This window comes from Diceros bicornis, chromosome 22 (assembly GCF_020826845.1).
Source record: "Diceros bicornis minor isolate mBicDic1 chromosome 22, mDicBic1.mat.cur, whole genome shotgun sequence".
In the NCBI taxonomy this organism is placed as follows: Eukaryota; Metazoa; Chordata; class Mammalia; order Perissodactyla; family Rhinocerotidae; genus Diceros; species Diceros bicornis.
In genome coordinates this window covers 25,041,825-25,064,424 of record NC_080761.1, presented here as the reverse complement: position 1 = coordinate 25,064,424, position 22,600 = coordinate 25,041,825, and the positions used below count along the sequence as shown (strand labels likewise).

Sequence of the window (22,600 nt, the reverse complement as noted above, 5' to 3'; positions counted from 1 at the left end):
ATTATTGGTTGCTACTAGCAATTAGGCTAGCCAATCAGATTGCCGCGTAAAGCCTCAGGGCCATTCCTGCATTTCGTGCAGGAGAACCATCTCTAGATCTCAGCTAGGGGAAGCCTCTGCAATAAGCTGGAGGGAGAGAGACTGGGTGTGACGTGAATTTGGCAAATAGCGATGCTGCTGGATTAGCAAAGGGTGATGCTTCAGAACCAGGTCAGGAAAGAGTCAGTCTCTCGACTTCCCAAAGGCCGCCCTGAGGTTGCGCAGTCAAATGTGGGCCTTTCGTCCTTTTCCGGTGGGAAGCAAGGTTGCATTCCTGTGGGGCAGGCCTCCTAACATCCTGCTGGACGTTACTGGTTATTACCCACTAGGGAACAACCCGGTGCTTCTTCTCCACTCGGTTTCATTTTAAGGTATCAGAGCGTTTTATGCACTAGTTCCTCCATTTTCATAAGATCCAAGTGAAGCTGGAAAGGAGTATTTTGTATCATCTAAATTTAGTTGCCAGGAAAGGAAAGTGTAAAGAATTGACTTTCCCAAGATGTCCCAGTGGCCAAAACGTTAGCACAGAGGTTGGGGCGTCATGCTGTGAGCTCAGAAGTCTTGGCCCAGGCTCACCACTTAGCTGTGCTTGGTTCCCCTTCACCCAAGAATGGGAGCACTGTCGTTGCTCACATACCACGGAAGGCTCAGAATAAATATTTCCCTGTGTTTTAAACGTTTTCACGCTTAGGATAGGTTCTCTGGTCCCAAGCTGCTCTACATTTTTTCTCATTCTCCAAGTGATATTTGTGTAAAATAAGTCAAATATAAAAGCTACTTTTTATTAATTTACTGGTAGGTTTAGATTTGGAGCAATGCTAGCTAACAGAAACGTAATAGAGGCCACATATATCATTTTCTAAATGATAGCCACACTAAAAAAAGCAAAAAAAAAAAAGGGGAAATTAATTGTAATATATTTTACTTAACTCAGTATATCAAAAAATATTGTCATTGTGTAATCACTATAAAAATTACTGAGATATTTTATATTCTTTTATTTGTACCAACTCTTCAAAATCCAATATAAAAACCACTAAGGAGATATTTTACATTCTTTTGTATGTACTAAGTCTTCGAAATCTGGTGTGTATTTTTCCCTATATTACTACTGTGGCTACTGTATTGGACAATGCAGATGTAGAGTGTCCTAATTTGTTTTTTTTCCCATTTTTTTTATTGTGCTAAAATACACATAAGATAAAATTTACCATCTTAACCACCCCCCTTTTTTTTGGTGAGGAAGATTGTCCCTGAGCTAATATCTATGCCAATCTTCCTCTATTTTGTATGTGGGACGCCTCCACAGCATGGCTTGATGAGCAGTGTGTAGGTCCGCGCCCGGATCCGAACCTGCGAACCCCAGGCTGCTGAGGTGGAGTGTGTGAACTTAACCACTACACCACCAGGCCAGGCCCCCATCTTAACCATTTCTAAGTGTACAGTTCAGTGGTATTACATCCTACAGTAAGTACATCCTATTGTTGTGCAACCATCACCACCACTTTTTCTGGTTTTCAAAAAGCCTACTAACTATTCCTTTAAAATTGTGGTTCTCAAATTTGACTGCACAATAGAATCACCTGGGGAATTTTACCAAATACTGATTTCTGGATCCCACCACTGAAGACTCTGTATTAATTGGTCTGGGGTACATCTGGGCACTGGATGCTTTAAAAGCTCTCCGGTGATTCTAACGTCCAGCCCAGGTTGAAAATTACTGGTCTAAAAGAAACAGAGCCAAAATAATTGAAAAGTGATTTGAAAGAAAAAAGTGACAGATACCACTATTCTAATTACAAAAAGTTTTCCAAATAGCTAAATCGAGCAGTTACAATTTTACCATGGTTTCTCTTACAAAAAAAAAAAACAAAAAAACATTGCCCTTGAGGATCTGCAGAAGTGAATCATCAGCTCTGACACTGAGCAGCCCTCCATGTAGCTCAGGGCTGGGAACTGACCTAGAGAGAATTAGTTTGTCCTGCACGGAAGGGCTCAAGATTGTGTTGTTTCTGCAAACAAAAGGAAAGGGTTTCCCGAAACATCAATTTACGCGCCCAGGCAAAACATGCCTTGCGAGGCTGTTTTAATCTCACAGAACAGATGGCCTAACCACCTAAGCAGTTCTGTAGCACCTAACTACATTCACATTTCTTTAATTTTTTTTTGAGGGGGGGGTTCATTGCCTGAACTAGAACTTATGGACTCTCAGAACCAAATATCTCATAAGTCAGTTCAGAGAACTTAGAGCAAGAATAAAATACTCAAAGCAAACAGATATTATCCATAAGACCAACAACTGGGCTTTCCAAGTAACATCTATAATAAAAATGTTTATATCTCCTTAATGTTTTAAAATAAATTTGACTCCCAAAAGTCCAATAAGTGGACTAGAATGATTCATTCTTGTGTTAATGACCAAGATAGTAACTTATATTTATTTACAAAACAACAATGCTACTCATCTGCCAGACCCTTCACCCCCCTTATGATGGGCGCTTTATACACCACAGGGATACCCTACTTACACCTTGTCAAGTGTGTGTGTGTGCGTGTGTGCGTGTGTGTGTGTGTGTGTGTGTGTTGGGGGGTGTGTCTTTAGCCATATAATGTTTTGCTTAGGGAACCCTAAGACTCATCAGGCTACTTGCTGCTAAGAGGAATAGCAGACATGTTTTATCTATTCAAACAATTTCATTTTAGCCCTCATATGTCCAAATTGTTGCATATATAGCAATATGTACACAGCATATATTGCAATCCAAGCAGGATTTTTTTTCATTTCTCTAGAATTTTTTTCTGATAACATACATCATAATATGCATCCATCGTAGGAAATACAGCAAAGTATAAAAAGAAGAAAACATCAATTACCCATATTATCTAAAGAAAACCATGCTTAATGTTTTGGTAAATTTCCTTCCAGTCTTTTAAAAATGTATTTACTATATGTAGTTAGAGATTTAAGATTATACTCTAAAACCAAGTGTCTATCCTGCTTTTGTTCACTTAATATTATACCATAAGCAGGGCCGGCCCCGTGGCTTAGCAGTTAAGTGCGTGCGCTCCGCTGCTGGCAGCCCGGGTTTCAGATCCCGGGTGCGCACCGACGCACCGCTTCTCCGGCCATGCTGAGGCTGCGTCCCACATACAGCAACTAGAAGGATGTGCAGCTGACATACAACTATCTACTGGGGCTTTGGTGGAAAAATAAATAAATAAATAAAATCATTAAAAAAAAAAATTATACCATAAGCATTTCCCATGTCATTAAAGTGACTTCAAAACATTTTAATGCCAACCTAATATTTCATTACCTATTTCCCTAATCTTAAGCATTTAGAATGTTCCAATTTTAAAAAATAATTTTATATAATGCTGACATAAATATCCCTGAATATACATCTTTTTGCAAGTCTCTGGAGTGGAAATGTGGATTGAAATGACGTGGTCTTGGGTACCCTGTCTTGCCCCCATCAGCAGCTTTTGTTAAGCTCTCTCATATTGCTAAACACTAGTTTTCTTTAAATGCTTATCAATGTGACAAATGTTTAAGAGCTAGAAATCATAACTCCTCATATCTTTGATTATCCTGGGTCCCTGGACAACCTGAATTTACACAGATAATGATGTTTCATTTTCTTATGCTTGGAAGGATGTAGTTATTTCAGTAATACAAGTAGCCTGGGAAAAATAGTTTTGAACTTTAGGTAAAAGTAGCACAAAGTTGCTGAGTGACTCACTTATCTAGCTTCTCATTAGCTTGCCGCCAATGTGTCTGCTCTTTCCTCCATCTCAAATTTTCATTTAGGCCTGGAAATCGGTCATTCCCTAGGAGTTAAGAAACGCACGACAGGAATTTGATTAGCATGAAACCTTTCAAGATAACCAGAAGTTCCATAACAAGCTAAGTGAGGAGACTCAGCACCGCTTCTCCCGCTAATCAGAGTCCACGCCGGATGCTGGTAGGAGACGTGTCCCTGCCCACATCCCGGCTGGCCCGCTCTTTGATTGATAGGCTAGAGCTTTAGAAGAACCCCTGCCTTTCTGGAGTGTCGGTGACCACATTTCTCATGAACACAGGATTCCAGTGAAACCGGGGGTTCTCACTGAATTACTGCAAAGGAGAGTATGGGTGTTGAATGAGGATGCCCAACCACCACTGAAAAATCTGAGCTCCCTCCAAGTTCCCGGACATTGAGTCCCATTGCATTGAAGGAGTTGTCACTCTGTTTTTTTTTTTTTTTTTTTTTTTTTTTTTGTGAGGAGGTCAGCCCTGAGCTAACATCCGCCAATCCTCCTCTTTTTTTGCTGAGGAAGACGGCCCTGGGCTAACATCGGTGCCCATCTTCCTCCACTTTATATGGGACGCCGCCACAGCATGGCTTACCAAGCAGTACTTCGGTGCGCGCCCGGGATCCGAACCAGCGAACCCCGGGCCGCCGCAGCGGAGCGCGCGCACTTAACTGCTTGCGCCACCGGGCCGGCCCCAGTTGTCACTCTGTTTTACGTTGAGCACAGTGAATAAGACTGAAGGGACCTGAGCACTTCACTCAATTCTACAGCGACAAGCTCAGCCTTTCTGAGATCATTCCTGTGTGGTGGGGTCCCTGGAGGACTGGAACACTCTGAGACCACTGGGGGGATTGGTTCCAGTCTAACAGTGCCCTGAATGATGTGGGGAGATGATCGTGGAACCAGAACTACCCAGGTTCTTGACTCTGCTCCAGATAGACTAGTCACATGTCCCACAGCGAGGCTCCAGCCTTGAAGGAGACACCATTCCTTCTCATCCTATGACTCACCATCTTGGATGTGACCTTTTACCAACAAGTTTTAAATAGAAGATGCCATTTGGGGCCATTTCCAGGGTTCCTGTGATCTCAGGAAAGCAGCTTTCCCATAGGGGCACAGGGCTAACATGACATACCTCATGCAGAGAATCCCAGACCCCGCTTGTCTCTACTACAGTAACGTCTTAAGAAGGTGATGGTGTCTACTCATGTTGGGAGGACATTCCTTCCCGCAAAGGGTGCAAAACTCTCCAGCCGAAAGTAGGGAAGGGCTGATCCAACACACCTGGAGTCCGGCAGCGACGCATCATCTCCCCTCGGGCCCCTTCCCCACGGAGCAAAGCCTCTTCCAGCCTGGCCTTGACATCCCTCGACTTCTGTAGGACTTGGGTACTGACTTTGTCAGAACTCTGTTTTCCCTGGACAGGACAGAGGCAGAAAGACATTTAGTTTGGTGAGATCTCTGCCTATGAGGAGAATCCTCAAACCAGAACACCTTGTGTTGACAGTGGCCAGTTTGGACATGTGCTACATGGAGGTGCTGTTCCGGGGGATCCTGTGGTGGAAATCTTGTTAACAGGAATGGGATGTTAACAGGAATGCCTCTCTGCAGAAGGCAGAGATCCTTTCCTTGTGGAATTATTATATCTCTAATGCAAATAGGTTATGGATTTTAATATAGAAATAAGAAAAATTAATGATGCCTCCATTGCCCAAACAAAGAGGAATGATGACAAGACAGGATTGAACTTGGGAGACAAGAGCTGGTGTAAAGCTGAGTCACCCCACACTTACCTTGTACTCAAAACATGAGACACAAATGAAAAGGAGATCTAAAATCCTGTTCAGTTGCATCGATGGCAGGTCGGCAATCCACTTCCTAATGAGGCTCTGGTCAGCGTTTTTCATGATCCAGAGGAAGCAAATCATGAGGTTCCGGGTTGTGTCGGCATTCAGCACATTATACTGCTTGTAGGGCTGGAAAGAGGCAGATTGGGAGATGGACGTAGGGGAAGAAGTTGAGCAGCAGAAACATTGAAAGCGTAAAGGATGCGAACCTCTTAGAACACAGCAACTGCACTTCTTAGTTGGCTGGGGAACTTTCCAGGAACTCTGCTTTTCCTGAGAAGAGGAAGCCTTGTGCTGTGAACTGGGCTGCTCAGCAAAGGGGCTTGCGTGGGGCACTATTTGAACCAGGTTTTCAGCCAGGTAACTATGGGCACCCTCTGTCTCAGGAGCAGTGTGGTCTGGTGGTCTGCCCTGGACCTTCACCACGCACCCCACCCCACAATCTCCAATGACACAAAGGGGCCTCCATGCTGCTAAGTAAGATCTCCAAGTATTTCTCCTTCAAGCTAGACACTGGAGGGTTGGACTTAGAGCCGAGAACTAGCCTGGTTGGGTTCCAGAAATACCCTAACTGTTCAAGATTGAGCTTCTTGGTCACAGAGTCCAAAGTATAATGTAAGAGTCATGAGCTGCTCAGGAAATTAATCAAATCCATAATTTAGTGGAGTCCTCTGTGATGGGACTTGAACGACAATTTATGTTTTCCTGGGGGCGAGGGTGTGGGGCTCAGGTTATTTGCTTTAATTCTTTGGCCACAAGTGTTCATTTTAGAGCGCTGAGCACACTTTCTGTTACTCATCAAATCAGTCCAAAGAACAGTACATGGCTGCACCCTTGATTCATGCAGCATAGCTAATATCCAGTGGAATGCAGTGGTGAGACTGCATGAGGTATTTGTGAGTGCGAGGGAACTGTTAGTTCTGGATGAGAATGAGAGGGCTTATGAAGTTACTGTAACTTGACTTTTTCTGAGTATGGTGACAAGAATAAATGAAATCTTTAGATGTATTACAACTTCACAAGGAATAAACATCTTTTAATAGATGAACTTTGGGCATTTGAATTTCTCCATTAGAGGCAAATAACCATGTAAAAGGTACACACTGCCTCAAGCAGCTAACTTTGGCAAGACGGATATTAGAAAGGTGGAGGAGGTCGTAAAACATAATATTTATCAAACTGTAGGATGAGTGATGTCAAATCTCGAGTGTCTTTTCTCTTTCTTACCTCCTTGCCCTCCAACCCGCATGAGACTGTACCGGGGAATGGGGGGATACTAAGTACTGGAGGGAAGAGAAGACAGTCATCCAGCAAAAAAGAGTTAGGTCCGGATGCTTCCTTCCTGGGAGAGAACAGAGTTCTCAGCAGATCTATACTCTACACTGAAATGCAAAGTTAAATTCAGCTGGAGGATGCAGTGCTATCTTGACAAAGGGACACTGAGAGCTCATCAAGGAACAGAGACAGATCCACCTCAAGTGAATCAGAGGTTGTGTTCCTGGAGGATCCCCCCTTTAAGCCCACAGAGTCTGTGCAAAAGGACAGAGACAAACAACTCCACTTAGGCTCCCTGGGGACCTAGAAAAGCTGAAGTCTTTTGCTTAAGAAGCATTCTACCAAGTGAATGGCCTCCTTCAATCGTTTTTTTTGGAGGCAGACACAGTATGAATAATAAGCACATAGAACAAACACAGGTCAAGCCTCCCACCTGAGGGAGCCTTGGTTTCACCTCCTTTGCAGTGGTGTCAGATTTTCCCCTTTCCTGGCGTTGTGAGCCTTGAACTTGGCACCACTGAGATTGCCTGAAGTCAGTTTGTGGTTGCCAGAATGTTGTTTGACTGTGTGCCGCCTCATGTGCCATTTCCCTCCACAGCTGCCAGCCCCACAATGACTCCTTCCAGCATCAAGCAATGAGGCAGAAATCTCGCTACCTGTGCTGTGCTGGGTTCTGGTAGATGAATATAAGAACGAGCCCAACAGAAGACAGGAAAAGACACAAAAATAAACCAGAGAAATGTGCACCAACATACCAAGGAAGATAGCATTGTTCCACTTGTCTTCAAATTAAAATTATTCCCAGCAATGGCCAGCGCCACATTCTGGTTAATTGCACTGGTCCCTTCTTGTTCTTCATCTGAGCCATTGGAGCGATTTTTTCCACTACGGGCATCTGCAGCTGCAATCAAAACAACAGTGGTCTTACCATATCATCCAGTAATCGTGCTCTTTGGTATTTACGCAAAGGAGTTGAAAATTTATGTCTACATAAAAATCTGCACACAGATGTTTATAGTAGCTTTATTCATAATTGTCAAAACCTGGAAGCAACCAAGATGTTCTTCAGTAGGTGAATGGATAAAAAAACTGTGGTACATCTAGACAGTGGAATATTATTTCATGCTAAAAAGAAATGAACTATCAAGCCATGATCTTAAATGCATACTATTAAGTGAAAGAAGTCAATCGGAAAGGGTATGTCCTGTATGATTCCAATTACACGATATTCTGAAAAAGGCAAAACTATGGAGACAATAAAAAGTTTCTTGGTTGCCAGGGGAGAAGGGAGAGAGAGGGATGAATAGGCAGAGCACAGAGGAATTTCAGGGCAGAGAAACTACTCTATATGATACTACGATGATGAATACACATTATACATTTGTCCAAACCTTTAGAATGTACAACCCAAGAGTGAATCCTAATGTAAACTATAGACTTTGGGTGATAATGATGTGCCAATGTAGGTTTATCAATTGTAACAAATGTACCACTCTGGTGGGGGATGCTGATAATGGGGGAGGCTATGCATGTGTGGGGGCAGGGGATAAATGGGAAACCTTCCCCTCAATTTTGCTGTGAACCTAAAACTGCTCTAAAAAAATTGTCTTAAAAAAAAAATCTTTGGTGATGTCAAGCCAAAGATGCTGTTTCCCTATGTCCCCTACCCAATACCCAATGTGTGACTGGTACTTATTAGTCACTAAAGTCAGCACAGTAATTTTAAACCTGACAAACATTTAGTATTATTTATCTGCTATCATCTATAGGAAAAAGCAGTCAGGCTAATACAAGGGGCAAAATATCCAGCACAAGATTAGGCTAAAAATTAATTTTTCAAATTGTGACAATAAAAATTTTCAAAGCTTTCATAACACTTTTGTATAATATAATGTTTAAAAAATTTACTCATATATTTTAAACAATGACCAAATGGAAAGGAACCTATAATTACAGATTTAAACAAGTACCAGAGAGAATAACAAGCTATTATCACAAATTCAGCAATAATTTATTAAATTTCAAATGTTTGAAACGAATGTTAATTTCTTCTATCTATATAATACAGATGTATCTATATATATACATAGATGTAGGTGTATGCAAACAAAAAACAATCCACCATTTAAAAGGTTGGTTTGTAAGAACACTACCAATCACACACACAGAAAGAGTATTTGTGTAAGCAGTTCTTAGAAAAGTGTGTTAAAACACTTGCAACTGATTGATTCATTAAAAACTTGTATTTTGTAAGATCTGTCAACATTATAAGTATATGGACCTTCAATTTTTCAAAAAAATTAGAGTGTGAACAGTATTTTCATCTACTAAAGTTCTGAAAAGAGAACTCAATTTTTTAAAATACTAATTCACTATTGTTTTTTAAGGCAATTAGGTTTTTAAACAAACGGTGAAACGAATAGCATCTGGCAGTTATGCAAGACCTGACAACATTATCAGCATAATTTGAGGATACATTCTTACTTCCCCTAAATATGCACAGAGTCATGGTTACAGGAAAAGGAGGGAAGAATATAAACATTTGCCGCATTAAATGCTTTTGTAGACTATCTCTCATTTCATCTTTATCACAACCTTAAGATGTAGACATTGTTAACACATTTTTACACTGAGGGAAGGGAAGAGACATCGTTGGAAGGTTGAGAAACTTTTCAAAGGTCACATATTGTAATAAATTGGCTGGAATTTGAATTCAGCTGTATCTTTTTTTAAAGACTATATTCTTATTAGTTTACCAATCTAAAGATTCCACCTGTAATAGATGCAATATATTACCTGTAATGATGGATTACTTTTACTGTCTTTCCACTTGTCCGCTACACCATGACCATAAAGTTCAATGCATATGGATAGAAACCATTGAGATTTAAAAGGCTCAAAGACCGGGGCTGGCCCGCTGGCTATTAGCGGTTAAGTGCGCGCGCTCCGCTACTGGCAGCCGGGTTTGGATCCCGGGCGCGCACCGACGTACCGCTTCTCCGGCCATGCTGAGGCCGCATCCCACATACAGCAACTAGAAGGATGTGCAGCTATGACATACAACTATCTACTGGGGCTTTGGTGAAGAAAAAAAAGGAGGAGGATTGGCAATAGATGTTAGCTCAGAGCTGATTTTCCTCAGCAAAAAGAGGAGGATTAGCATGGATGTTAGCTCAGGGCTGATCTCCCTCACACACACAAAAAAATAAATAAAAAAAATAAAAAATAAAAGGCTCAAAGACCAAGTGCTGAAAAGTTCTGACCCAAAGTGGCTGATTTGGAAAATTTTAATCAACAAGGAAGCTTTGGAGAATGTGTGCTAATGTGGTTCCCTGCTTTGGGAACAAACAAGTCATAGATCTTCAAATGAAACTTTCTAGAAACTTTCAGGTGAACATTCTAGAAATGGCCTGCAAGTCACCCGCCATGCTCTGAATGACATCTTTAAATTTTGAAGACAACTGTTCTCAATTTGCCCTCTAGTCAGGCATTACCAGAGGAAGCTCTCTGCATCTCACTGTGCAGCCTGCTCACCCCTGGGTCCAAGCTTGATTCTCTAATTTCCTTGACTATTTTTTTTGCTCATTTTTATGAGCTAAATAATTGTCACCACAATGACTTTAGAGATAACTTAGTCACATGTGAAATTCTGCATTTGGAGGAGGCAGAAAACCTGGATGGTTCCAAGATTCCAAGGATGATTGCCTGCAAGGATGCTGGGCTCAGGTCAGCATTCCTCAGGATCCTTTATCAGTCAAGAGAGCAGCATGGTAATTTCTAAGAACTTCCCTTGAGTTGAGGGAAAAGCAAGAACCACTCTGAAGTGATCAGAATCTTTCGTGTGTGTATGTGTATGTGTATGTGTATGTGTATGTGTATGTGTATGTGTATGTGTGTTTTAGGGCGAGGGTAGGCAGATGGGATTGTTTTCCTCAGGTCTAGGGTAATTTTGTTTGTCTACATTCCCTAACGCACACTGTAGTATGCAAATAAACTCAGGAGATGCACACACCCCTTTCAGACAATGTATCCTTTCCTCTAAGAGTGCGGCTAAGTGGGAAATACTGACTTCTCAACATTAGAATCAGCCTCTTAGTGCCAAAGGCAAAATTCCTCCGCTGTGGCAGAATTTCCTAATACTGAAAGACACCATGATATTTTTTGGCATGGCACAATAGTTTAGGTTCATTTGAGTCTGCTTCTTTGCTTAAAAATTCATAAAAGAAAAGAGAAGGAACACCTTTATTTCAAGGCATTAGAGCAGTGATCTCCAAAGGGAGTAATTCTGTTATTACCTCATCCTTTATAAAGTTCATTGTATAAAAGCAGACCAATGAATGAATGAATGAATGAATAAACAAACAAATAAATAATCTCTAGATAAAAACATACACAGGGCTATGCCTCTTAAAAAAAAACAAACCAAAGTTATTGGGCCTATGTTAAAAAGGTCTGGAGAGCACTGGTGTGGAGAACTGTTCAAACAAGCATTTCAGCACTAGAGCTAAGGACAAACCTCATTCCAGTAGAGCATTTGGCAGGAGCCCCCCAAATCCAAAGAAGGAAACAGAAGTCATTACCTGTAAAGTCATAGAGCTGTGGCAAAGCATCCAAAATGATGCCAACCAAAGGCAGGTAAAGGGCAGCGATTTTGACCTTCACCTCTGGTTTGATGCAACGCAGGTCCAGGTCGTGAGAACTCAGCAGGCTGTGGATGGCACTGACAGCTTTCCTTTGCACTTTGCTGATCCTGTTGTCACAACACAGAAAGCTAGAGGTTATGGTGAAGGGAGATCGAACAGAATGTTCCTAAACAATGGGGTGACAACGTGAAAACCAAGCAAAATAGGTTAAAACTGTATAGAATCCAGAGACAGACTGCCTGTGTTCTAGTCCCTGGTCAGCTGTTAGCATGATGTTTTCAAGTTCATCATGCTGTAGCATCAGTAATTCATTCCTTTTTATTGTTGAACAATAATCCATTGTATGAATATATCACATTTTATTTGTCCATTCATCAATTAATGGACATTTGGATTATTTCCACTTTTTGCCCATTATGAATTATGAATACTGCTATAAATATTCATTAGAAGTTTTTATGTGGATATAAATTTTATTTCTCTTGGGTATATGCCTCAGAGTAGAATAACTAGATCATACGGTAACTCTATGTTTAACCTTTAAAGGAACCAAACTGTTTTCAGCAGTAGCTACAGCATTTTACATCCTCACCAGCAGTGTATGAAGGCTCCATTTTCTCTTTGTCAACACTTGATTATTATCAGTCTTTTTTATTATAGCCATCCTACGAGTATGAAGGTACTATGGACTGAACATTTGTGTCAGCACACTTATTTTGTTAAATTTATTCCTAAGAATTTTATTCTTTTGGATGCTATTTTAAACGGAATTGTTTTCTTAATTTCATTTCAGATTGTTCATCACAAGTGTATGCAAATACAATTGATTTTTGTTTATTGATCTCGTACCTTGCAAACTTGTTGAACTCATTTATTACCTTTCATAGTTTTTTAGTGGGTTTCTTAGGATTGTCTATAAACAACTCATGTCATTTGTGAATAGAGATAGTTTTACTTCTTTTTTTCCTGCCTTTCATTTCATTTTCTTGCCTAATTGCCCTGGGTAGAACTTCCAGTACAATGTCGAATAGGAGAGGTAAGAGTGGACATTCTTGTCTTACTCCTGATCTTAGAAGGAAAGCATTCAGTCTTTCACTATAAATATGTTAGCTGTGGGCTTTTTATAGATGCCCTTTATCAGGTTGAGGAAATTCTCCTATGTTCTTACAGCATGTGTTGAGTGTTTTTATCAGGAAGGAGTATTGAATTTTGTCAAATGCTTTTTCATCTATTGAGATGACTGAGTGGGTTTTGTCCTTTGTTCTATTCATATAGTGTATGATATCAATTGATTTTCAGATGTTAAACCAATCTTGCATTCCTGGGATAAATCCTACTTAGCCATGGTGTATAATCCTTTTTGTACGTTGTTGGATTCAGTTTGCCAGTATTTTGTTGAGAATATTTACATCTATATTCATATTGGTCTGCAGTTTTCTTGTGATGTCTTTATCTGCTTTTGGTATCAGGGTAATGCCAGCCACACAGAATGAGTTGGGAAGTGTGTGTGTGTGTATTTTTTGGAAGAGAGTGTAAAGGATTGGAATTAATTCGTCTTTAAACATTTGGTAGCATAATACAAAGACGCTAGATAATTTCCACATGCTTGAAAAACACTATGGATTTCAAGATGTGTGGACATTTGTGGACACTCCGAGGTAACAGGAGTTCCAGATGATACATTAGAAACTAGAGCTGTGGTTCCTTACAGGGGTCCAGGTACTGAGATGTGTCCCACTGGCCCTTGTACCACAGACAGGCAGGTGTTGGTGAGTCTATTAATCATCTTGGCAGAAAAGAAAGTACTGATCAAGAGCAAGTATTGTTAAAGGATGAGATTTTTCTGAGGTTTTAGCCCCCATGGTAAAGTCTGTGGCAGTATTTCTAATGACTTTCCAGGAGAGTAACTGACAACTCAGCAATCAGGGATTATTGTGTTGCCGAAGGAATGACACTCTTAATTAGTTACCCTCAGGGGGGTAGAGAAGGTACCCTGTGTGCGTGTGTGTCTGTGTGTGTGTGTGTGTGTGTTTGAAGAACGTATCTACTTGCTTGAACATAATTACATGATGACCTCTGAACATATTCTACTCTGTTGCTAGTAAAATAACATGGACAGTTTTACAAGGAATCAAAACAGATGTCAGGGCTGTTTCCCTAGACATCTCACTAGAAGGGAAATGGAAGGTAGAAACTACTGCTAATGTAAATACTAAAGAGTATTTTCAGAATCACTGAAAGCAGCTCTATTAAAGGACAATTAAGAAAGAGTGTGTGTGTGTTTGTATACGAAGGCAATTTTCTTGGTGCTCAAATCCCCTTCTCAGCACCTTATCAGCATATGGGTCAGGGCACTTTGTGTTGCTGTGGAATTTATGTTAGTTATAAGGTAGAAAATTCTACTGAGAAAACTAAGAGGAGTTTAGTTAGGGTTGAGAGAAGATGAAATTGAAGCCTTGGAACATGAAGCTCTCTAAGGATACGCTCAGGACCTGAATTTCTGGAAGGAGGCAGAATTTAGAGCTAAGAACATGAGATATCCACACTGACCTACGAGGTGACAGAGACACGCATTCACTTAGGAATATCAGTATGGACAAAGTGCTAAGACTCCATTTGTCATCACAGTTACACAAACTTAGATGTGCTCCTATAATTGTTTCATGTAGGGATGTCCTGTTTCCTTCACTAAATTATAAGCACTTTGAGAGAACTTTCGATTAGACAAAAGTCTGTAACATACAGCAACGCTGCTATTAATCAGCATACTTTATTCCAGAAACTTCTTCAGCAGAGGAAGAAATACTGTAAGAGTTACAGGCATAAGCTCCCCAGGCAGGGAGAATGTGTGGTGTGGAGAGTGGGCCCTAGTGAGGGCCTCAGGAGACCATGGCTCTGGATTTGGTTCTGCTATGTAACTCTGGGAAAGTTCCTTCAATTCTGTGAGCCTCATCTGAACACCAAAAGGGAGGAACCTAAATTATTTCCCAATCCTAATGATCTTGGGATCTGAGTTCCTGAATGGCGAACTCTATGGGGGAGGGAATTTTGTCTGTTTTATGCACTGATATATCTCTGATATACTCCAACACTCAACTGTGTGTGCCCCACGGTGGGCATTCAGCAATTGCTGAATGGAATGTATAACATTTTGGAAGGCATTGTCTCCTCCCATCCAATCAGGTGGGTGATGGTTTTCTGATCCTATAGGCTCATGGAGCATAGGGAGAGAAGGAAAGAAGGGGGTGGTCTGCCACCCTCCCTGTCTGTTGACTTCAAGGCTAGATACTGCCACAGGCCCCTGGATGATCAGGTTTACAAGAGGTGAAAGGATTTATAAGCCCTGGACCTGTGGCATCTCTCTTAGTCTGGGATGATCTCTTTGCAAGAAAACTAACCTGCACGTGTACAACTGCCTTCTCTTCAGAGCCACTTCCTTTGTCAGCATTAAGCCAAGTGGCATCTTGCTGCTGCCACTGTGTGCAAAGATTACACAGGGGCATGTGTTAAAATTGCTTTGTTCCTGCGGAGTTGACTAATCAAAGCATCCCTGGGAAGCCTGCTATACTAGAATTGGTAAATTCTTCTCAGTGAATAAGTGGCTGAAAAAAGCCAATTATGCTTTCCCTCTCTCCTCCATGCCTTTCTACATTCCTATTGGCACCATTTTTTCAAAACACAGATGCTTCCACCCTTCGGAACGGGTGATTGGTAAAGTTTTTCACCAAGCACAAGAAGTTAGACTGCAATCTTTAGTAAGGAGCATCTTTTTTTTGCTTCATATTCCATTTTAAAGGTCAGACACATACCCTTCCCCTTCGGCGTCCAGGGCAGCAGCCAGCTCAGTGAAGAGAAGCCCAGTGAGAAAGTGCTGCTGGCGGTACTCCGGAGTGAGATCGAACATGCTGGCGATCTTCTGGTCCTGGAAACTGGAGCAGGAGCTTGAGTTCTACAGAAATGCAAGGAGCAATTCTATGAGTATCAAGAACTGGAATTAAAATCATGACGGCTAGTATTTGCTGAGCACGTGCTACGGCCAGGCTTTGTGAGCTCTACCCCGTGAGGCAGGTACCACTAGTATCCCCACATGACAGACGAGGAAGCAGAAGTGTAGGGTGTTCACTTGGCTTTCTCATTCCTACGCTGGGAAAGATGAAAATAAAGCACTCAGGCTCTGTCACAAATGAATACCACGCCCTTCCTCACCCCAAATAAAATATTGAAGATTAAAATCCTAAGATAATATTTGGACATAGGGAAATGGGAACTGGATCCATTGCTGTGGCTATTAGCAGGCAATGCCTCTATAATAAACTGTCCCCTTTATCTAAGACCTCTGTTTACTCAGCTACACTTCTGAGTGTGGCTTATGCACACTGTCTGAATTTCGCTGGCCTGGAACGAAAGTGGTGTCAGGCAGGGAAGCGTCAGATTGACCAGCCCTAGGAAATTCCTGTGCTTATCTTGGGGACACACTTAATATTTCACTAGGAAACTCTACAATGTCTCTGGAATTCCTTTATGGTTTGGTGAGGCTGGGTCTAGTCCCTGGGTTTGCTAACTCTCTGGGGCAGTAGGAAGGGAAATGTGGGAGAGGACCTAGGGCATAGTTAGTATATTTGGAATTACTGCTTGTAAGTCAGATCTTTCCCAGTTCACACGAAGATGGTCATGTAGTGCACATCTGGATCATGTCATCTGGCATGAATGGCTAAGATTTTTTTCTAGATTAAGAAGATAAGACTTCACCTTTGTGCTAGGATCAAGGAATGTGCAACAGACATAGAACCTAATATTGAGAAATCTTGCCTGCTGATCTGACCTACTGATTTGTCACCTGTAAATGGAATGTGACTATAAAGCAGCATTTCCTTAAAGTTTTTCTAGAGGACACTAGTCCCTTGAGAAATCTATGGAGGGCAAAAAAGAAAAAATGTTTCCATAGTCAAATCACTTTGAGAATCACTGCTTATCATAAACTTTCCTCCTCACCCCTTGGGCATTTACAATTTACATTAACAAGTTAGAGACTCTTGGATGACCTACTACAAAGAAACCTGTTAACACAGGGTTTCCAAAACTTATTTGACTTTGGAATCCTGCATTTGGATAATACCTCTTACCATTCCGTAGAATTTGGGGCCCCCCGAAACCAACTTGAGAAATACTGTTCTACAAAAACAGACTGGCCACGTCACTCAGAGCCTTGTCTCTAAATATTAACACAAGTGTTACTTTTCTTGCCTGGCGAAGAGCAAGACTTGTTAGAAATACACTCTCTATAAAATAGACCTTTGATTAGTATACAATGAGATATTTTTAGTGTTTCAAGAGCTACGTTCTCTGAAATGTGATTCAAGGTGGACTCATCTTGTGCTGAATTCCATTCCATAACAGCATCAGCAGAAAGTTCTAGGATAGTTCAAAGATATAATGTCCATGTTAAAAACCACTATTAGGTCATTTTGGAAGCAATAAAAGGAAGCTGCAATTTCATAAATTTTATAGTGCTGGGGTTTACAAAAAGGGACGTGAGCAAAAGAGACTGTCACGCTAAAGTGGAAAGATGATTAACGTCAGACAAAGGAAGATATGTGACTTTTCTACAAATTTCTAAATTTTCATAGTGCATATGGATCCTTGCTGTACTTGGTCTCAGCAGGGACCCTTGAGCCTAGGAAGAAACCAATCACCTAGTTTGTAAATGATGAGTTAGATGGTGTGACTTCAGGGAGCATACTGTGTGTATTTGGATCAGTTGATCTGGTTTGAAGAGCTTGATTTCCCTTCTAATTAAGAAGACCAACCTTTATAGGAATAAATGACTACACTAAGCTAATTCAATGAAATAGCTTCAACAATTCTTTCAGTAGCTGATTACCTGGGAAGATATGGAGGGGCAGGGAGATGCTGGAGCAGTATCGGCATTCATGAAGAAGAGGTTCAGATTGAGGTAATGTTCGTGGCTGCAGAGGATTCTCAGGAACTCCAGCCTCATGGAAATGAGCGTTGGAAGGTTGTTGAGCTTGGCTGACAGCTAGAAAGAAAAATGAGAAGAGGAATGAAGTGTTTATTATAAGGTGTTGAGGTTGACAGACACAAAAATATTCTTTCTCCCCAGATTAAGGCAATCAGTTTAATAAACATTAATAGGACAGTGCAACGGATGGCAAACTGCATCACAGGGAAGCCCAGTAAGTTTTCAACTATTACTGTTCCCCTTAATGATTCTAGCCTAAGAGCTGTCAAAATGAGGATTCTCGTCCCGACCCTTGTCAAATCTATAACACCATGGCAAGCCTGGGTTGAAAATAACCTGGAGGTATGTCTTCAGTGTAACATAATATAATTAATTTTACAAAAACCCCACTGTGTCTGAGAAACTAAATGAAAAGAGTTGACCCCACATGGGGCCATACAAAACTAATGGAATATGACTGGATGACTTTAAGGCCACAAGTGTTCTTTTGTAGTTTCTAATTAAAGGCCCCACTGGGAAGTTCTCAAACCAGTTCCCTAGATGAAGGCATCAAATTACTTAGGAAAGTAGGCAGTCTCTGCAAAAAATGCCGAATGGTTTGCCCCAAAGCAGGAGAGGAGGAAGTGGAGGAGAAAGAAAGAGAAAGCTGGGAGAGTTTTCAGGAAAAATCTTCCCTTACACAAACAAATCATGAAAAAAGCAATAAGAAGCTAACAAAGGTGACAGTCTGGGAAGAGATCTCTTGCTTCCCTCAGGGGAGTTGACAACTGAAGGACGCAGACTCTGTGCTGCGACTCAGAGGCAGCTTCTTTTAAGGTAAAGTAGGGACATGAGGGTCTTGATGAACCTTGAGCCTCTCAATATATCCTCAAAAACACTCTCCTGCCCCAGCACCGGAAACCGAGCATCTCATCCTTGCAAATGGACATGCCTCCTCTTCATGCACTTTAAGGGAAGTTTTATAAACTATATAATTTAAATGAGCACATATTTTCAGCCATTTTAGGAGAAACCATTGTGTTGTGGCATTTTGCCTATAGAATCAATCTATAGTTAGGCATTTACTTGAAACAAATGAATACCATTATGTATTATGTAAAAAATAAAACATATGAATGCTGTGTAAGAACAGTAACCAGAACCCACACTCTTCTCAATGTGCATTGCTGGCTGATTTTGGACCAACAGGGCCACCAGCAAATTGAACCAGTTAGAACTTGGTCTTATGTCCATCACTTAATGGCCACTCGCAAAGAGTGAGTGGGCCTCAGTGGCCCCACCCAAGCACGGGTGCTCACTTAGTGGCACATTAAAAGTGACAGGGAGCAATTGAAAAACTAGATTTGTCTATTCTTAAGACGAATAACAAAAGACTGAGATTATACTCATGGTCACTCATGACAGAATGTTTGAATCAGGTTATGCAAAATGACAAAATCAGAGGACTTGGGAAGATTAGGTCTTGCCCCAGGTATGATGTGCATACTGTATTGAGATAGCTGGGACCAATGACTTAAATCACCACTGACTGGGGTCAGTGATCTTTTTATGCCTGTGTGCTACCAACTGTGCAAAGCAATATCCATGGGTGTCACTGGCAGGCATAGAGCAGAGAATCAGAATGCGAAAGCCTGAGTAAATCTAATCCAGCCTTGTCTTTTTGCAGACCAGGAAGCTACTGCCCCCAATGATGAAGCTCTCCAAAATCACAGAGGGGTTTAATGGCATCACTGCCATTAGAATACAGGTCTCCTAGTCTAAGGCTCTCCAGCAGCTGAGACAGGAAAGAGGGAGAAAAAGAGGGTAAATTATAAGTACACTCTAACTTCAAAGAAAAGGAAAGGATTAAAAAGAGAAAGAGAGAGGGGCCGGCCCGGTGGCGCAAGCAGTTAAGTGCGCGCGCTCCGCTGCGGCGGCCCGGGGTTCGCTGGTTCGGATCCCGGGCGCGCACCGAAGTACTGCTTGGTAAGCCATGCTGTGGCGGCGTCCCATGTAAAGTGGAGGAAGATGGGCACCGATGTTAGCCCAGGGCCGTCTTCCTCAGCAAAAAAAGAGGAGGATTGGCGGATGTTAGCTCAGGGCTGATCTCCTCACAAAAAAAAAAAAAACAAAAAAAAAAAAAAGAGAAAGAGAGAGGGAAAGAAAAAAGAAAGGCAAGAGAAAGAGAAAATGAAACCGTGCATTTGCAGGGCAGACAGATATCTACATTTGATTGCTTTATTTGCCTTTTGTAATGAAAACTGCCCACATGTGAGCAGTGAGGAAGATTCTCTCCTTGACCACACTCCAGTCAGGCTCTTCCAGGCTCTTTTTCAAACAGGCCTGCCCTTGGGCTTTCCTCAAGGGCCCAAGTTTAGCAAGAATCCTGCTAAATCAGTTTAGCCAGAATCCCCCACCCTCGATATCTCTGATATCTGATCTCCCTCGATATCTGACAAAATTCCTCATCCCTCAGCCCCGCAGGCGATGTCTGATCAGCACGGCCTGCCTTGAGCAAGAATCCTGTTAGGTTGGTTTAGCCAGCATCCCCTGATGTTTCCTCTTCGTAATTTTTCATCCAATGACCACCCCTACCCTGCTCCTTGGCTATAAATTCCCTTTTCCTTGTTGCATTCAGAGTTGAGACCAATCTCTCTCCTCTACTGCAAAACTCCATCGCAATGGTCCTTCTACCTCCCATGATTGTCCTGAATGATGTCTGCCTTACTGTTTAACAAGTGTCATGAATCATTTTTTTCTTTATCAGCAGCTAACCCTAGGCCTATAGGGTGTTCTAGCATCTTCTTTCCATAGATCCCAACTTAAAATTTTGAAAAACAGATTAACTTATATTTGCAATCCATCCAGTGACCTGTAATCCTCAACATCTAAGAAGGACGGTAAAGAGAAACGGCGTATTCCTCCCCTACTCCATTCTGGGGGAATCTGAAACAGAAGATCCGCGCAGGGTCAGGAGGTCAGGGTGCACAAGATGTTGGTGCTCTGGGGCTTCTGATGTTTCCTTAGGATTCTCTTTTATAAGTCAGCTTCCTTATTAGGAATTCCTTTAGGAAAGTCATGGTCTTTTTTTGGCAGGGAAAGGAGATCTTTTTATTTTACAAATGAGGAAATGACTCATTTGTTGAATGACTGATTTAAGTCACTAAGGGATGAACCACAGAGAGCCAGGCCTGGCAGAACAGAGTGATTAATGCATTGAACCTTGAAGTTAGGTAGATACAGCTCTTTCCTCCCTGGACAAGTCACATAACTCCTCTAAACCTCAGCTTCATCATCTGCAAAATGTTGATAATAACACCTTGCAAAGACTAAATGATATGATTTCTATAAAGTGCTTAATACAGTGCCTGGTCTATGGGAAGAAACCAGTGGTGATGACAGTGATGGTGAATGCGGAGGTGGTGCTGATGAGGGTGGTGATAGTGGGAGTGGGAGGTGATGATAATGGTGGCAGGTAGTGGTGATAGTGGCAATGATGGTAGTAGTGGGGGTCAGAGTATTATATGGAAGAAAAAGAGTTGCAACAATGAGAACTGCTATTTACATTACTATCGTTGGGACAGTTTGAGGGGGAGAGTGAACAAAAGAATTCCACTTAAAAGTCTGGGGAGATGGCACTGATAAGATGCTCTTGGATTATAATATATTTGCTTTGTGCTCAGTGAAATTCAATCTCTTTGACTGATTTTATCAGGGTTCTTTAAAGTCAGAATTTCACAAATGCAATTTAATTAATATGTGAAAAGAGACCTCACACTGTGAATTCTATACCTGGTCAAAGACTGAATGCTAGTTTTGTGTAATTTCTGTTAAATGTTAAACTGAAAAAAGCAGATCATATCACTACCAAATTTCAATTCCCATAGATTAACTTGTTGACTCTTCTGTGGTGCGTTGGTAAATGCTCCAGGAATCCATGTAAACCAGTGTGTCTGGGGATGTCCATGGCACAAAACCAATGACATGAGGAATGGACCACGAAACCCAGAATATACAAGAGTCAAAGTGTCTAACTTGGCAATGAATAAGATAGCACCCCATGGCAGTGAGCATCACGTCAGATGAGAAGGAGCCAAGGACACCAGGGCTTCAGGGAACACCCACCTGGTTGCAATAATGTTTGATGAGATTAAACACAAAGCCACGATCCATGAGTGAGAGAAGGTCATACAAAAAGAAAGCCAGGCTGATGTTCATCTTTTCTGCCTGTTCATTTTCCTTAAAAACAAACATACAAACACCCAAATCATTTTGTGGTAAACTCTGGTCATGAACTCCCAGGTCCCCGGTGGGAAATTTGGGAGAGGCAGGTCCTACTTCTTAGCCAGTGTCCTTCTGGGAGACACTGGGCAAAGCAGGTAACCCTGTAAAATTGCAGCAAATAAAATTTAGCTCTTAATTGATGCCATGAGTGTTAGGTTGAATCAAGTAATTCTTTATCTACTGTTAATATTCAGGTATATTACTTCCAGTCTTTTTGTCCTACGTGTATATTTATATGTATATAATCGAGCTCATTCTCTCTGTACAATGTTGGGTCCTAAATTTTTTCATTCAATATTATATTATGAACATTCTCCTACATTTGTAACATTTCTTCAAAACTAGTTTTTAATGGCTGCCTCGTATTTCTTCATCTAGCTCTACCAGAATTTATTTGACTCTGGTAATTACTGTTTTGGTAAAACCAACTTGAAATGTCTTCACTATCTTCAATAAGACAGATTCTTAATTTATAAGGATTATTGCAGAAAATCTAATCAGTATAAAAGAATCTGTTTTTACCTAAGGATTTTTTTTTCTCCAATTAGGCAGCATTCCCAGCCGAAGAGAGGTCAGAGTCATACACGGTAGAGTGAACTCTTGCATGAATTGAGGCCAGAGTTTTTGTTTTTATTACTTCTCAGTGCTCATATTTATGAGGGGTTTTACAGCACTTCAGAGCAACTGGGGATTCACTTTTTCATGTTTACGTCTTTTATTCTCAGAATGATAAATCAATTTTCTCTGACACTATTGAA

General features: G+C 41.3%; 1 protein-coding gene across 3 annotated transcripts in view; it reads right to left on the bottom strand.

The window, feature by feature from the left end:
* DOCK8 (dedicator of cytokinesis 8) overlaps positions 1-22,600 on the bottom strand; it is a 203,806-nt gene that overhangs the window by 33,814 nt on the left and 147,392 nt on the right. For all 3 annotated transcript variants that reach the window (XM_058565710.1, XM_058565711.1, XM_058565712.1), the window contains 8 exons: positions 21,684-21,797; positions 17,481-17,636; positions 15,409-15,548; positions 11,537-11,706; positions 7,712-7,857; positions 5,628-5,810; positions 5,119-5,251; positions 3,783-3,870 (listed from right to left, as the gene is read on the bottom strand). In XM_058565710.1, coding sequence (XP_058421693.1) covers positions 3,783-3,870; positions 5,119-5,251; positions 5,628-5,810; positions 7,712-7,857; positions 11,537-11,706; positions 15,409-15,548; positions 17,481-17,636; positions 21,684-21,797 — 1,130 coding nt within the window. The remainder of the gene's footprint in view (positions 1-3,782; positions 3,871-5,118; positions 5,252-5,627; positions 5,811-7,711; positions 7,858-11,536; positions 11,707-15,408; positions 15,549-17,480; positions 17,637-21,683; positions 21,798-22,600) is intronic.